The sequence below is a fragment of the Lepidochelys olivacea genome (assembly GCF_965140295.1).
Source record: "Lepidochelys olivacea isolate rLepOli2 genome assembly, chromosome: 7".
NCBI classification, from domain to species: domain Eukaryota; kingdom Metazoa; phylum Chordata; order Testudines; family Cheloniidae; genus Lepidochelys; species Lepidochelys olivacea.
In genome coordinates, this window is record NC_140417.1 from 117651863 (window position 1) to 117666606 (window position 14744).

Genomic DNA, 14744 nt, shown 5'->3' on the forward strand with positions numbered 1-14744 from the left:
TAGCAGAGATCTCTAAATATTCTCCATTTCAACAATGAAACAGAGAAGCGGGAAAGGGGATTCAGGTCTGACAGATGTCTGTAGGTCAAGCACAGCTTCTCATTTTTTACTAGATTGTCAGACACTGAGCACACACAGCTATAGTTTTCTTCTTCAGCATCTCAAGGCCTAGCAGCCTCCAGCACCTAGCTTATTTGGCCAACTTTTAAAATACTGGCATCTATAAATGGTCCCTGGCACAAGCAGTGGGCTCAGCTTCTCCCACACCAGGAGGCAGATAGTAACCTCTAGGTTCCTGTGTCTTCCAATTTTCTATTAAACAAGTCAGCTAAATTTGGGAGTACCATCTCTCCCACCCTCCCTAAATCCTCAGGCTGACCTTGCATATCAAAAGTAGCATGATCACAATAAACAGGAGTTGATTACATTTGGCAAATTGGAAAACAATCTTTCATCCAATAAGGCTAAGGTTAGTTGTGCCTAGGAAATTCAGCACTTTTTCTGCATTTAAATTAATGAAAGAACACTGTAAGAAACCATATTGGCCCAGTGTAATTTATTGCAATCTCATTTTATCCCTCTCAATCAGCTGAAAATTTGGTGAGTTTGTTCTGATTGTTTTAAGAATTTGGGATATCCACTTCCCCTCCTTTGTGAATAGTTTAGTAGTATAGGTCAGAGTCCAATCATTATCTTTGAGAACTGAATTATTTTTCTAACAACTTAGTATGATTATGCATTACTCCCTTAGAGTATTTCCTGAACACTGAATAGTTTGGTTGCAAAATTAAAGTTGCACAAAGTTACTTGAACATAATAAATTCCTGAGTCATGGGGTTTGAACATTTAGATTCAAATCTATATGCAGAATCTGAAAAGCACTCCAAGGTAACATTTTAGTGAACAATCCTATTATTCATGAGTGTCTATAATATGGTGGGTTTCAGAGTAGCAGCATGGTTAGTCTGTATTCGCAAAAAGAAGAATGCATCTGATGAAGTGAGCTGTAGCTCACAAAAGCTTATGCTCTAATAAATTTGTTAGTCTCTAAGGTGCCACAAGTACTCTTTATAATATGGTGATTACTAACCACTGTTTGCAATCTTATTATGCATGGAAAATGTCAAATTAAAATTCCACCCCCCCTCCCAAATTATAGAAAAACAGATGAGAAAAGAAAATTTGAAAACAAAACTAATTCAAAAGAGAAAAATTGCTTCAGAATATTTTTGACACCTCTACTATTTTTAGACATGCCATGGATTTTCAAGAGTACTCAATAGATTAATGCCAAACAGAACATAAATTAAGACTAACTCCATCAAGGGGTTATGGAGACCTTCCCCCCCCTCCCCCCAGGACTCTTGATGGAATTAACAGACCTATATGCCAGTTGTACAAGTGCTGAATTTACATGAGGTGTACATGAATGCTGGTGGTGTAAAGTATGCACCATTACTCCTTCCAAGTACCCAAAGAACAATTTAGCTTTTAAACACACCTCGAAAGCACAATTTAAAAAAACTTTTTTTAAAGGTAAGAGTGTTGCTGATACAACTGATAAGTCAAATATTCAAAATAAAATTGGAATGCAGATCTGCGTATAAATGTCTTAGTTTGTCCACATTTGGCCAGTGACTCTGTCACTCTCTTCCCTGCTTTTAAGTTTTAATCAAGTGCCTTGTAGCTGGCTAGCTACTTTTGTACTTCTTTAATGAAGCATTACACCATGAAAACATCATTTGAAAACCAGTAATGGGCAGTTTGTTCATACACTAAAACTATGCAAACAAAATGTTGTATAACCTAAGTGTTTACTGATTGTTCTTATGAAAAGCTTCATGGCCCTCTAGCTGTGATTCAGTCTCAAATTCTGTTTTGTGCTGTTTTGTTTTTGAGTTAATCTCTGGAGGGGGGGGAGAGGGGGAATCTTTTGTTTCCTTAATCCTACTCACGGGACTCTGCAGTATCTGAGTGACCCTCTTCCTTTGCTCCATCATGTTGAAGTCTTGTCTCAGATCAGGAGACATGTTTCTCTCACGGATGTACTCTGGGTCATTTTCATTGATGCGGTCAAAATACCTCTCTTTGTGAGGCATGCTGGGAGGGGGAGGGGTGGTGATCACCCCCTGACTGGCATCAGTACTCATGCTTCAATACTGCAGATTATGCTCGTCACCTGGAACAATAAGAGGCCAGGAGATAATTAATGCCATTTAAAAACAAGACAACAAATAGACCTTACAAAACTGGACAAATACAATCTTCTCTCCTCCCCAGCAAGAAGACAAATGACAATTGCTTAAAATGCAGCAACTTCACAATCAGCAATTGGGGGGTCGGGGTGGGAGGAGCTGTGTACCAAAAAATTCACACACAAAACAGAAGTTACATAACACAACCATTTATTCATTTATTTATTTAAAAGCCCTTTAAAGTCCTCAGTTATGACTTTATCATCATCAATCATTCCGATTCAAACTTTTAAAACGCACCAGTCATTTCAACAAAACAAGTGTTAATGTTGAGAATATTCATAATGTACTTTATGACAAATCTCCCCCTCAACATTTTATAAAAATCCATTCACTCTCTGGCCCCCAGCCCACCATCCTGTGTAATTCCACTTTCTGACACATTGAACTTCTGCTAAATCCTATTACAATACTGGACCCTTTGTATACAACACAATTATATGCTCATAGCTCACTGCCTAACTTTAACTAAGGAAGTAAGGGCATTTCTCAATTACAGCATTTCCAAACCATCCTGTAACTTCAGAGGGAAGATTAAGCTCTGGTCGCATTAAAGATTCTCAGCAGATCTCAACAGCCCCCAAAATGGTGCCTCAACCCTGAGAAGACTAATCAAAAACTGTTAAGAAACTGGGGGGGGGGGGGGGGGGGGAAGAGATCATGTGATCAGTTTCCCAGGACTGCAGCTTTAATATTCACTAAAAATAAATACACAGTGCTAATTTTCTTCCACTTGTGTGTTGTTATAAGATACTTTCTTGCCCAAGCTGAAATTTGATAAATTATATTGGGAAAAAACCTCATGTAGGCTTGATTTTAAAAGCTTCAAAAGAGCATCTGTGAAAATGTTGTAGAACTGGTTTTAAGCAGAAATCTGAATCACCACTCATGGAGATCCAGGTTCAGACACAAACTCAGGAATCTTATTCTTCAAGCTGGAGAGGACTCAGTGATTTTTTTTTCAGTTTTGCGTTATTTCTGAAGAAATAACTCCAGCTTTCATGATTGAGATTATTGACATAGAGGGATGTGGGGACTTGTGACAAGTGCAAGGGTACAAACTGGCTTACAATGAACTAGGTATTCATCACATTTCAGCTTCTCTGTCCTCTTATTCAGGAAAAGAAACTAACATTTCAAAAAATCCTTATGTATTATATTCGTGCTAGATAAATAGACGATTAAAAAAAATAAACAGTAGGCTCCCTCTCAAAATATGGGTTTAATCCCTTCCACAACACAAAGTTAACTACAACAGATTTACATCAGATTCTCTAGACTCACACTCTGGGGCAGATCCCCGGCTGAGGATCTGCTCCCTTGTATTTTTTATTTCTATTACAGATCCAGAATTGCTGAACTCATGCTTTGGCCAACCAACTAGCCTCAGAGACCACCTCCAAAGCTATTCTGTAAATTGGCTCGCAACAGCCCATCTTGAAAGAGTGGCAAACTATAAATCTTGCTCTGTGCTTGCTTTTTTCTTCCCATGAGCTGCACATCCACAAGAATTAGATTTCCTAAAATGCTCCTGCACCCTGGTAACCAAGTAGCAAATTGTTGCTCTGCTGCTAATTCACTTGGCTGGTCTCAGAAAAAAATTGAGCACACACATCATACTTTAACTTTTTAAAAAGTCTATGGGATATAATTAGTTCTAGTCTGTTACTTTACAATACATTCTTGTGGTGACAGTAAAATCTAGTCATCTGTAAAAAGAAAAGAATCAAATACATGACTGGCAATACCTAGATTTCCCAAGAGATATTTTCTAATTGCGGGAAACTTCACTTTTTTCTTCACTCCCCTTCCTTTCTCTCTAATATGTTGCCTAGTCAATAAAGGTGTAACATTTAAACCTTGGAACTCCAACTAGACATATGCACTATCTGTGTACGGTGCCTGCAGCCATATCATTTCAGGCCATAACTTAGATGGGAGACCTCAAACAGACAGCTGCGTGACATGTCATTTTTGACTTAATAGTTGTCACTCTTCCTTCCGAGTCTCTAACAGACGAATACTCTCCACATGGTACTGGAGGTGCCATTTTTCACATGGATATAAAATTGAAGGCCTGAACACCTGTGGTTACTGAATATCCCATGGCATTTTTCACAGAGTAGGCAAGTTAATCTCAGTATTTCATAATTTACCCAAATAGACATTTGGGCAAATTACATTCTGCTTGCATTTTAAACTGCACAATACAACAGACTTCATACCTTGTCCTAAACTTGTGTGAGGTTGCTTTTCACTCTTAAACATCTCCCACATTCCACCCACAGAGATGGCTATCTTCCAGTGGTGAAAGGAAAGGCTCCTACATTATCCAGTTTGACAGATGCTTTGGAAATATAAAGTAGCAATTCCTCTTTTCTCATCTTGAATAAAAAAGTGCAGACAGACACACTGAAAAACATGCATGGTTTTTGGATCTCTACAACGGCCTCATCCTCTCCCCTTTAGCACAGGGCTGGTGAGGATATAAAGGTTAGGGACTTGCAGGAAACCCAGACCCAAGCTACATGAATCACTGGGCAAGCTGCATGAGGGGGTTCTCTCTCTCTGTGCTTATATAAGGGTCCTTAACCCAACTAGCAGCAAGGTCAGCTCAGTTGCTGTGCTGCTATTGGTTCTGGCCCTTCCACTGGTGGTCAGGAAAAAAAGGAAAGTGGTGGTAAGTACCTCTCAGAATAGTGTTAGCTAATCTGTTTCCTGTTCATGCTATGCAGCCCAAGTTGGGTAAATGGGGTACATCAGTTCATCTAGATATTTCCCTCGTTTTACAACACGCTACATAAAAAGCACTAGCAAAGTCAATGCAAACTAAAATTTCATACAATGAATTGTTTATCCTGCTCTATATACACTATACGCTGAAATGTAAGTACAATATGTATATTCCAATTTATTTATTTTATAATTATATGGTAAAAATAAGTAAGCAAGCAATTTTTCAGTAATAGTGTGCTGTGACACTTTTGTGTTTTTAAATCTGATTTTGTAAGCAAGTAGTTTTTAAGTGAGGTGAAACCTGGGGTAAACAAGACAAATCAGACTCCTGAAAGGGGTAGAGTAGTCTGGAAAGGTTGAGAGCCACTAGTATAGAGCAACATGGGGAAAAAAGGAGAGAAATGACAGAGACAGCATTGCCTACATAAATAGCAACCTGCCACTGGATCAAGAAAGGACAGTAACAACAAATGGACACAAGGATCAAACCTGAAAGTGTGCATCCCTACCCTCTGTGGGTTGTACTCACTCAGATACCCAAGGCATCTGGCTTTTCCAACACCTGAATTCTTATTGGTATAAGATAAAACTCTTGTTAGTTGGTTGGATTTGAGGGGTGGGGTGGGGTTGGAGAAAGTCAGAGTCAGCTAACAACTGCTCTACCTCCCTTCCATTTAGTTATGTCCTCATTCACATGGAGCTGAATTCCTGTGTTGAAAGAGAAGGAAGAGAGATGGCTCTGTGTGTGTTTGGGGTGAGGGGAAGGGGAAGGGGAGGATGCTCTGACGTGGCTATATTACTTCTCTGTGTGGCCTCCTCACTCCATTTCCACTGGATTTCCTGTTTTGCTTCTATCTGTCTTGGACTGGAAACTTAAGAGTGTGTTTTAACTTTACTACTACAATACAGACTTTTCCACTGAAAATGAAGCTTTATACAATAAAAACTCTCTCAATTAATTACATACAACAGAAAGTTCATTTCAGGCTGCAAGACTGAGCCTTCGTCACACATTCCCAGCCTGATACTTTGTAGATTTTATTCCCCAGAATAGCGTGGTCCACTGTCTTACCTGGAATAACTGTTAGTAATAATTGTATTAAATACTAGAAGCAATTTGTGGACAAAGAGGTTGGGGGTAAGAAGAGAGAAGAGGTAAGAGATAAACAGAGGTGTGGAAGAGGAAGATTGAAATCAAGAGATTAAGACACATGGAAAATTTCTCTCACCAAAGACAGTGCCTTGGGGGTGAACACAAGAAGCGCAGACTTCAGGAAAGTCAATTGTGGCATTTGGAAATGACAGGAGTTACAGGGGACATGCCAAATTAACTGACCTACAAGAAAATATTCAGACTTAACTCTTCCTTTTAGGACCCTAGTAGAACAAATTTCTGAATCAAACTGTTCATTACCATTAGGCACCTTCACTTCCACCATGTAGCACAAACTCCGCTCTGAAATTTTTCAGTACCCCAAATTAACCACTGCTATTACTGAAGCCTTTGGATTTCATTTGAAAGTGCTTTGAGATTAAACATCCAATCTGACTGATTATTAACCATAATGGTGATTCATGCCTTATAATTAGCTTTGTTCCAGAGCATAACAAAATCTAATTAAGCAAAGGAACAGAATTCAATAAGTCTTTGATTTCCTTACCAAGAGAAAAAAATTAACTGAGAACTAAATCTCTTTCCAACAGTAAGGTGATGTGATTTCTCTCAGGTTACAGCAGGTCTGTTCTGCCACCACCAAATCTCTTGTACATCAACAAGACAAATAAGTTACATGTCTAAGCATCATCTCTTTCCCAAATCATTTGTGGAATTGGAAAGATCCATGAAATATTAGAGGGAGGTTACCATTTGTTCAAAAATAGATCTGCTTTAGCCCATATATAATAAATACAGACTAACATAATTCCACAAATATTTTGCAGAAAATGTATACCTAAATCTGGTTTCATAAAAGTAAATCGAGGCAAACTAATGCCTGAGGGTTACCAACAGAATAGCTTAATATAGTACTACACTTTTGATCCATCTCCTATTGTTCTTTTCCACTTAGACTGAGTTGATAGAATAATTTTCCTCGCCTTTGAAACTCCACTTTAAAACAGACGAGACACTGTATGACAGTTTACACTTTTTTCTAAGTAATGAGAGCATTAACAACACAAAAATACAGTTCTCCAGGTCCAATTTTTAAGTATTTGAACCATTGTTACTTTACCGTAAAGAGCAATTGAATTATCTGTCTTAATTGTAACTAGCAGGACAACCTACCCTGAAAATAAGAACAGTAACTTAAGTAAATTTACTTTAGAGGCTAGACTGAATGACTTATTCAGTGTCTGCTTGAAACTGGGGCACAGACCAGGGCTAGCTAGCTGTGGTTCAAGCCAGATAACACTGAACTGACTTTAGTGGATATGAGAAGGATATCTGCCCCTTTAATTGAGGGTGTGAAATTCTTAGTCTTTTGAGAGAGACACTTTGTGGTGGATCCAGTGCCTGTCACTTTACCTCAGCAATAGCAACAATCCATTGCAGGTGCAGCTACTGCTAGGCCACATTTTCAGAGCAACACATGGGGATTTAGCAGCACAACTCCCACTAAAAAAATCTACATTTGTAAGTTGCCCTTTCATGATAAAGAGATTGCACTATGGTACTTGTATGAGGTGAACTGAAAAATACCATTTAATTTGTTTATCATTTTTACAGTGAAAATATTTGTAATAAAATATAAAGTGAGAACTGTACATTTTGTGTGCTGTGTTGTAATTGAAATCAATATATTTGAAAATGTAGAACATCCAAAAATGTTTAATAAATTTCAATTAGTATTCCATTGTCTAACAGTGCAATTAAAACTGCAATCAACTGCAATTAATTTGAGTTAATTGCGTGAGTTAACTGCAATTAATTGTCAGCCCTAATCATAATGCTATTGTATAAATTTGTGATGCACCCAAACGTTGAGTACTGCATGCAGGCACCCCATCTCAAAAAATATAGAATAGAATTGGAAAAGGTACAGAGAAGGGCAACAAAGATGATTAGGGGTGTATAAACTGGGACTGTTCAGCTTGGAAAAGAAACTACTAAGGGGGGATACGATAGAGGTCTACAATATCATGAATAGTGTGGAGAAAATGTTATTTACCCCTTCACATAACACAAGAACCCTGAGTCACCCAGTGAAATAAATAGGCAACAGGTTTAAAACAAAGGGAAGTACTTCTTCACACAATACACAGTCAACCTGTGGAATTCAAGGATGCTGTGAAAGCCAAAAGTATAACTGGGTTCAAAAAAGAATTAGGTAAGTTCATGGAGGATAGCTCCTGTCATAAATATAAAGGGAAGGGTAACCACCTTTCTGTATACAGTGCTATAAAATCCCTCCTGGCCAGAGGCAACATCCTGTTACCTGTAAAGGGTTAACAAGCTCAGCTAACCTGACTGGCACCTGACCCAAAGGACCAATAAGGGGACAAGATACTTTCAAATCTTGGAGGGGGGAGAAGGCTTTTGTTTGTGCTTTTTGTTTACGTGGTTGTCCTCTCTTGGGACAGAGAGGCCAGACAGAAATCCATCTTCTCCAACCCATCCTAATCCAAGTCTCCAATATTGCAACCAATATAGGTAAGCCAGGCAAGGCGGATTAGTTTATCTTTCGTTTATGTGAATTTTCCCTGTGTTAAGGGGGAGGTTTATTCCTGTTTTCTGTAACTTTAAGATTTTGCCCAGAGGGGGATCCTCTGTGTTTTGAATCTGAATACCCTGTAAAGTATTTTCATCCTGCTTTTACAGATAATTTTTACCTTTCTTTTAAGAACCTGACTGGTTTTTCCATTGTTCCAAGATCCAGGGGTTTGGGTCTTTGATGATTTTGCAACCAATTGGTTAGCATATTATTCTCAAGCCTCCTCAGGAAAGGGGGTGTGTAGGGTTTGGGGGGATATTTTGGGGGAAGACGTCTCCAAGTGGGCTCTTTCCCTGTTCTTTGTTTAAAACGTTTGGTGGTGGCAGCATAGGGTTCAAGGACAAGGCAAAGTTTGTACCTTGGGGAAGTTTTTAACCTAAGCTGGTAAGAATAAGCTAAGGGGGTCTTTCACGCAGGTCCCCACATTTGTACCCTAGAGTTCAGAAAGGGGAAGGAATCCTGACAGCTCCATCAAAGGGTATTAGCCAAGATGATCAGGGATGGCGGCCCATGCCCTGGACATCCTAAGCCTACAACTGCCAGAAGCTGGAGCAGATGACAGGGAATAGATTACTTGATAATTGCCCTGTTCATTCCCTCTGAAACACCTGGTATTGGTCACTGTCAGAAGACAGGATACTGAGCTAGATGTTTGATTGATCTGACCCAGCATGGCTGTTCTTATATAAAACACTTAGGAGATCAGAACAGACAGTCATATAGGCAAAATTACTGCAGAGATGAGGAAGGAAAGCTGAAATGCATAAGCATACAGAAGTAAAACAGGTATTCGTGCAGTGAAGAGAGAATGGAACAATATAGTCTTGTGGTGAGAAATGGGTGAGCGTGGATAATATCAACAGAGGAGGGGGGAGGGGAAGTTCCAAGATTCAAGCCACCACAGATCTGTCCACTCCACAAACATCTCTATGCCTTCTTTGTTGCTACTGAACACCTCCCTCTATCACAATGACTACAATGATCCTTACACCATGGTAATTCAAGATGACCTATTAAACACAAAACAAATTGGGTTGTTAAAGCTGTATGTTAACAGGAAGTGGCCAGTCACAACATGGCTACCTCGTTAATTTGTTGTTTCCCTTTCACTATATTTTATCTTTTTTTAAAAAAAATATTCTCTTTTCGGCAGGGACCTTGCCTTCTTTTATTTTTGGAAAGCACCTGGCACACAGTGGATATTACAAGAAAAAACAAACAATAATTTGAAAATAATTTGTGTATGAAGACTGCACTCTAAGAGGCATGTCTGATTATTAATGTCCGTGCTTAGATGCTAGGATGATTGTTGCTATGTAATAGCTGTAGATATCACAGTGTTGTTTTGAATGCAAATTTTCAAATGCATCTCTCTAGAAGCTTAAAAACATCTTAAAAGAAACAGATTAATTTCTTTCTAAATTACAAACTTTATTTAGAACTGTAATTCACAATAATGCATACAACACTGCTACTATTCTCTTGTACCGTTTTCTTCTGTTCTTCCTACCCTCATCCCCTTTCAAGTTCACAGTATAACAGTTTTTACTACACTTTTATTGAGTGCCATTTTCTCTTTTCTATGACTGCTGCATGATTTTTGAACATTTTTCTCTTACTAAGCCTGTCTTTTCTTCCCTACTGTAGGTGATTGTGCGGTGAAATCCTAATACTAGATTTCTATCATTCATTTCTATACAACATCACCACCACCGATGTCAACAAAAGATTATTATTTTAATTGCAGAATAAAGCATGGAGATGACTTTGGGATAGCTTGGGAAAAGAAGTGGTCAAACTATGGCAGTGTGAAGAGAAATCTGCTCAGGCTCAAATACTGAACAGCTAAACTCTCAAGTTTGCTCTGCTAAGCAAACAAAAGAATCCGACAAACAGTGTGGCATGAATGGTTACAAAATGTCCATTAATCAAATGGTAAGTCTTCCAATACTAGTTTCCAGCACCATTTTTAGGAGTGCTGCAGTCTACTCCCTCTGCTTTATAAAACTGTTGACAGGTTAAGCAAAGATGTGATGGGTCAGCAGTGCCATTTGTTTTCATGCAGGATTCTCTCGCACCATTTCCAGCAGGCATTTAGATAACCTAACCTCTTGATTTTGTACAGAATGGAATAAAATTTCACTATTTATAAATGGTTTCTAGCATTAAAGCCCAATAAACATTAAAGATCATTTTACTAACACTATGTTAAGTCCTAGGCATTATATTTCACAGAATAAAAATAAACCCAATATAATTGAAGAAATATTTTATTACAATAAGCACATTTATAGTACATTACCATTTTAAAGCAGCATGGAAGAGCAGACAGGCTCTGTGCAAGGAAGATACTTAAGCATGGGAATAACTTCAAACTTGTGAGTAATCCCATTTGTTTCAACAGGATTATTCACATGCTTAAAATTACACGATTAAGTACCTTCCTGAATAGGGGCCTGATTCACAAGAGCCAGGATCTACTCTGGCTGCGGTGGATTTTCTGCATGACCTTGGGCAATCTATTTAGCCTCTCAATGCCTTGAGTTCTCATCTGTAAATGGGGATGATAATGCTTACCCATCCCTGTAAAAGCACAGAGATCCCTGCAACAGAAGTACTATGATTCAATATTTCACATTCAGAATTTGTCAATGATCTACGTAAATATTTACTGAATATTAACAACATCCAAGTTTCCTCAATCCTTTCCCAAAATGCTTATTGCTATTTTGATGGATTGTCATTGATTTAATATAGTCAAATCTGAGGGAAGGAATTAGGTTTCTTATGTATTCTCTTTATTATAGATCATGCAACTTTCATGATTTTTTTTTTTTTATTATTTAAAGCTGAAGAAAAGTCTCAGAACAGTGTCAGGTAGTTCTAGACCCAAACGTACATTTTAGAAAAGCTTTTTAAAACAAACCAATAGAAATATCTTCTCAAACATTTTTAATAACTCACATTTTAATAAACACAGCTGTTTTTCTTTGTTTGGATTTAAGGATTCTGATGCAGTCTTGGCAACACAAACATTGCAGCATTGCAAAAGTTTTAATTTTTGGTTCTCACGACCTAACTTATTTTCATTGTCCAAACTGAGTGAAATAGGAAAGCAAGCATCAGCAAAAAGGGAAAGCGGGAGAGACAGGCCTACATAAGATCCAGACCGGGATTTTGAACTTGATCTAGTTTGAGAAGGGTCTTGGACCCGGCTCCAGTGAAAGAATAAGTTAACTCAATTTCATTCAGCTTCTATAAAATATTTAAAAGATAAGTCTTTTAAAAAGTAGTATTTCTAACCTGACAATGCTTCATTATATAATTGAATGTAGCTAAAATTACCGTGATAGACAACAGTCAGTCATATACTTTAATTCAACTTTTAACAGAACATAATTCATTATCGGTCTTTGCAGTTCTATCTGTAAACGGTCACAGAACAATTTCCCTCACTCTTATGGGCAGTGAAATGTATCTAAGATTCCACTGAGATATAACTATGACAAGTGCAAGAAACATGTTTTACCATACATTTGGTTTTAATTATGAAGATCATTCTTAGAAGCCAAGAATTCTCTGTTTTACAAATATATCCTCTTTAGTACCTTCTGGCCTCCTAACATCCTCTTGCAATATCAAGTTTTTCAGGCTCACTCCAAAGTCCACTCTGTAGCAGAAGAGAGGGCTTTAATATTCATGTGAATGTGCACAGTTGGCATGCTGATTGTGCATGCTGGAAGGATTGCATTTATTACAGTAGTTAATCAAACATCCTACAGATTTTCATATGTCCCCTAAAAAGGCACCACTTTGAACTGGGAAGGATACAATAGAATAAAAGAAACGGAATACTTGTGGCACCTTAGAGACTAACCAATTTATTTGAGCATAAGCTTTCGTGAGCTACAGCTCACTTCATCGGATGCATCCGATGAAGTGAGCTGTAGCTCACGAAAGCTCATGCTCAAATAAATTGGTTAGTCTCTAAGGTGCCACAAGTACTCCTTTTCTTTTTGCGAATACAGACTAACACGGCTGTTATTCTGAAACCTGTCATTATGCAATAGAATAAAAGTTCTTCTATTTCATTACTTGGACGTATTCCTTTCAGTTTTAGGGAAGTTTCTATTTGATTCCACATCACATCAGAAGTCTCTTTGATTTTATGGTGGTCTTGATTATCATTAGAAATATCATGGCAAAAACAGCTGCTCCTTTGGTTTAATGAAGGGTCAAAAGTTGTGACGGGTGGGTAATCCAAATGACAGACATGAAGCAACTGGTACATTTTACAAACGTTTACATGAACAACTGATCTTGCACACTGCAATATGTGGCCAATTCTTTTTATAGCCCAAACTTCTGGACCATCTCCTCTTCATAACATAGTAGCAATACTGACCTTTAACAGTTACCAGTTTAGCAACCTCATGCCTCAACTAAAGGTAACACTAATGCTTTTTTAAACACTGCCACCTATTGATAGTTTAGAGGTAGAACTCAACTGTTTAAATGTTCCCAAAAAAGGGATTTGGAAACCCAACCAGCAGTGTATTCTACAAGGGTCATTTCTAACTGGAAATCTGTGGCAAAGATAAAACTGCAACAAGTGATAGATAATAAATTCTTCAGGAAAGGGATTGTGTCTTCATGTGTATTTATACAGCACTCCACACAATGGGTCCTCAGTCCTGACTGGGCCCTCTGAATACTGCTGTATTATACATTTTAAATAAGAGGAATAAAATTCATGAGAAATCTAAATTTAAGCTGGTAAAATGTCACACTTTTTTTCAAACAGGTATTGGAACATGTTTCTGTAAACAGAAACATATTTTTGAGAATCTTGTGAAGCTGAATTACATATTAAATACAAAGTAATTGTATATTTAAACAACATTACATTTGAGAGAGAACTAGCCAAAAGCTAAGACACTTTAAGGTAAAAAGCATATAATTATACGCCCTTAAACTCATACGAATAAGAAAAGGAAAGGTGACAACAGGAGTGTTAAGGATGACTCAAGGTTTCCAATAGTAGTTTAAAACACTACTTTTGGGCTATTGGATCCAAACCCTGTAGCTTCCCTTAGGGGCACAACTATTTCATGGTGATTGAACTCCACCTCCACTGCTGGCACCACCACCCATCGTCATACACAAGCCAATGGTTGGTTTGGAGTGGGGCAGGTGAACTTGGACTTGTCCTCTATATTGGAGTGAAGCATTTTAGTCTACATATTTTTTAACAATACCAACTATTTGTAAATACATATTTTAACACAAATACTAATTTAAAACACCAACTGAAAGACCATAGTGAATTTAATCATGTTAATACATAATTATTTTGTAAAAATGGATATTTGCCCTAACGGAACTTAAATCTATTCATGTGTGAGTTGGAGTGTTTCAAGAATTTAGCAGACGAGGTGGTGAAGAATTTTCCAGGAAGGCAATGAACAACCCTCACTGAACCCAAAGAGATCTGATGATGTGTTGTATAACCTTTCTAATCAATATGCTATCCATTGCTTCTATAGAGACGCAGTTTATTCCTCCAAGCACAAAATCAGAAAAAACAGGTTTTGGAGGAAGGAACTCAATGAGGGTTGAGTGGTTCTGAATCCATGCCCCTACCTGAGTGCAAGATGCAGAGGTGCAGTGTTGAGTCCTTTTGTGCTCCTACATATATGTTCCCTGACAGCAGATTTTTACAAAGCAGATCCAGTGACCTTTTCTCACCCCCCATACACCCCTTCAGGGTAGATCATTTGGAACTCTCAGCCTCAGAGCATTTACACTAGCCTTCTGCTGCGCTGAGGAACGTTCCTTCCAGAGACAGAGTTATGCAGCAGAAAGGAGAAAACAAAACAAAACAAAAAAAAAACTTAAAAAACACTTTTTTTGCATTTATACTTTTTATATTGACCAACATGCCAAAAGAAAGCACAGGCCCTGTACTTAGTGGGGAAGGACAACATCAGGAAAGTAAATTTGATTTAGCTGGGGATTGGTCCTGCTTTGAGCAGGGGGT

The 14744-nt window shown here is 38.0% G+C and overlaps 1 protein-coding gene across 12 annotated transcripts in view; it reads right to left on the minus strand.

Moving 5' to 3' along the window:
* Positions 1-14744, minus strand: part of ADD3 (adducin 3) — a 185671-nt gene that overhangs the window by 51918 nt on the left and 119009 nt on the right. For 11 of the 12 annotated variants that reach the window (XM_084635289.1, XM_084635282.1, XM_084635293.1 and 8 more), the window contains one exon: positions 1956-2179. In XM_084635289.1, the coding sequence (XP_084491415.1) occupies positions 1956-2150 (195 nt within the window). In that variant the 5' untranslated portion in view covers positions 2151-2179. Of the gene's footprint in view, positions 1-1955; positions 2180-4480; positions 4500-14744 lie in introns of those variants that run through there. The other variant, XM_084635284.1, reaches the window with a different exon arrangement.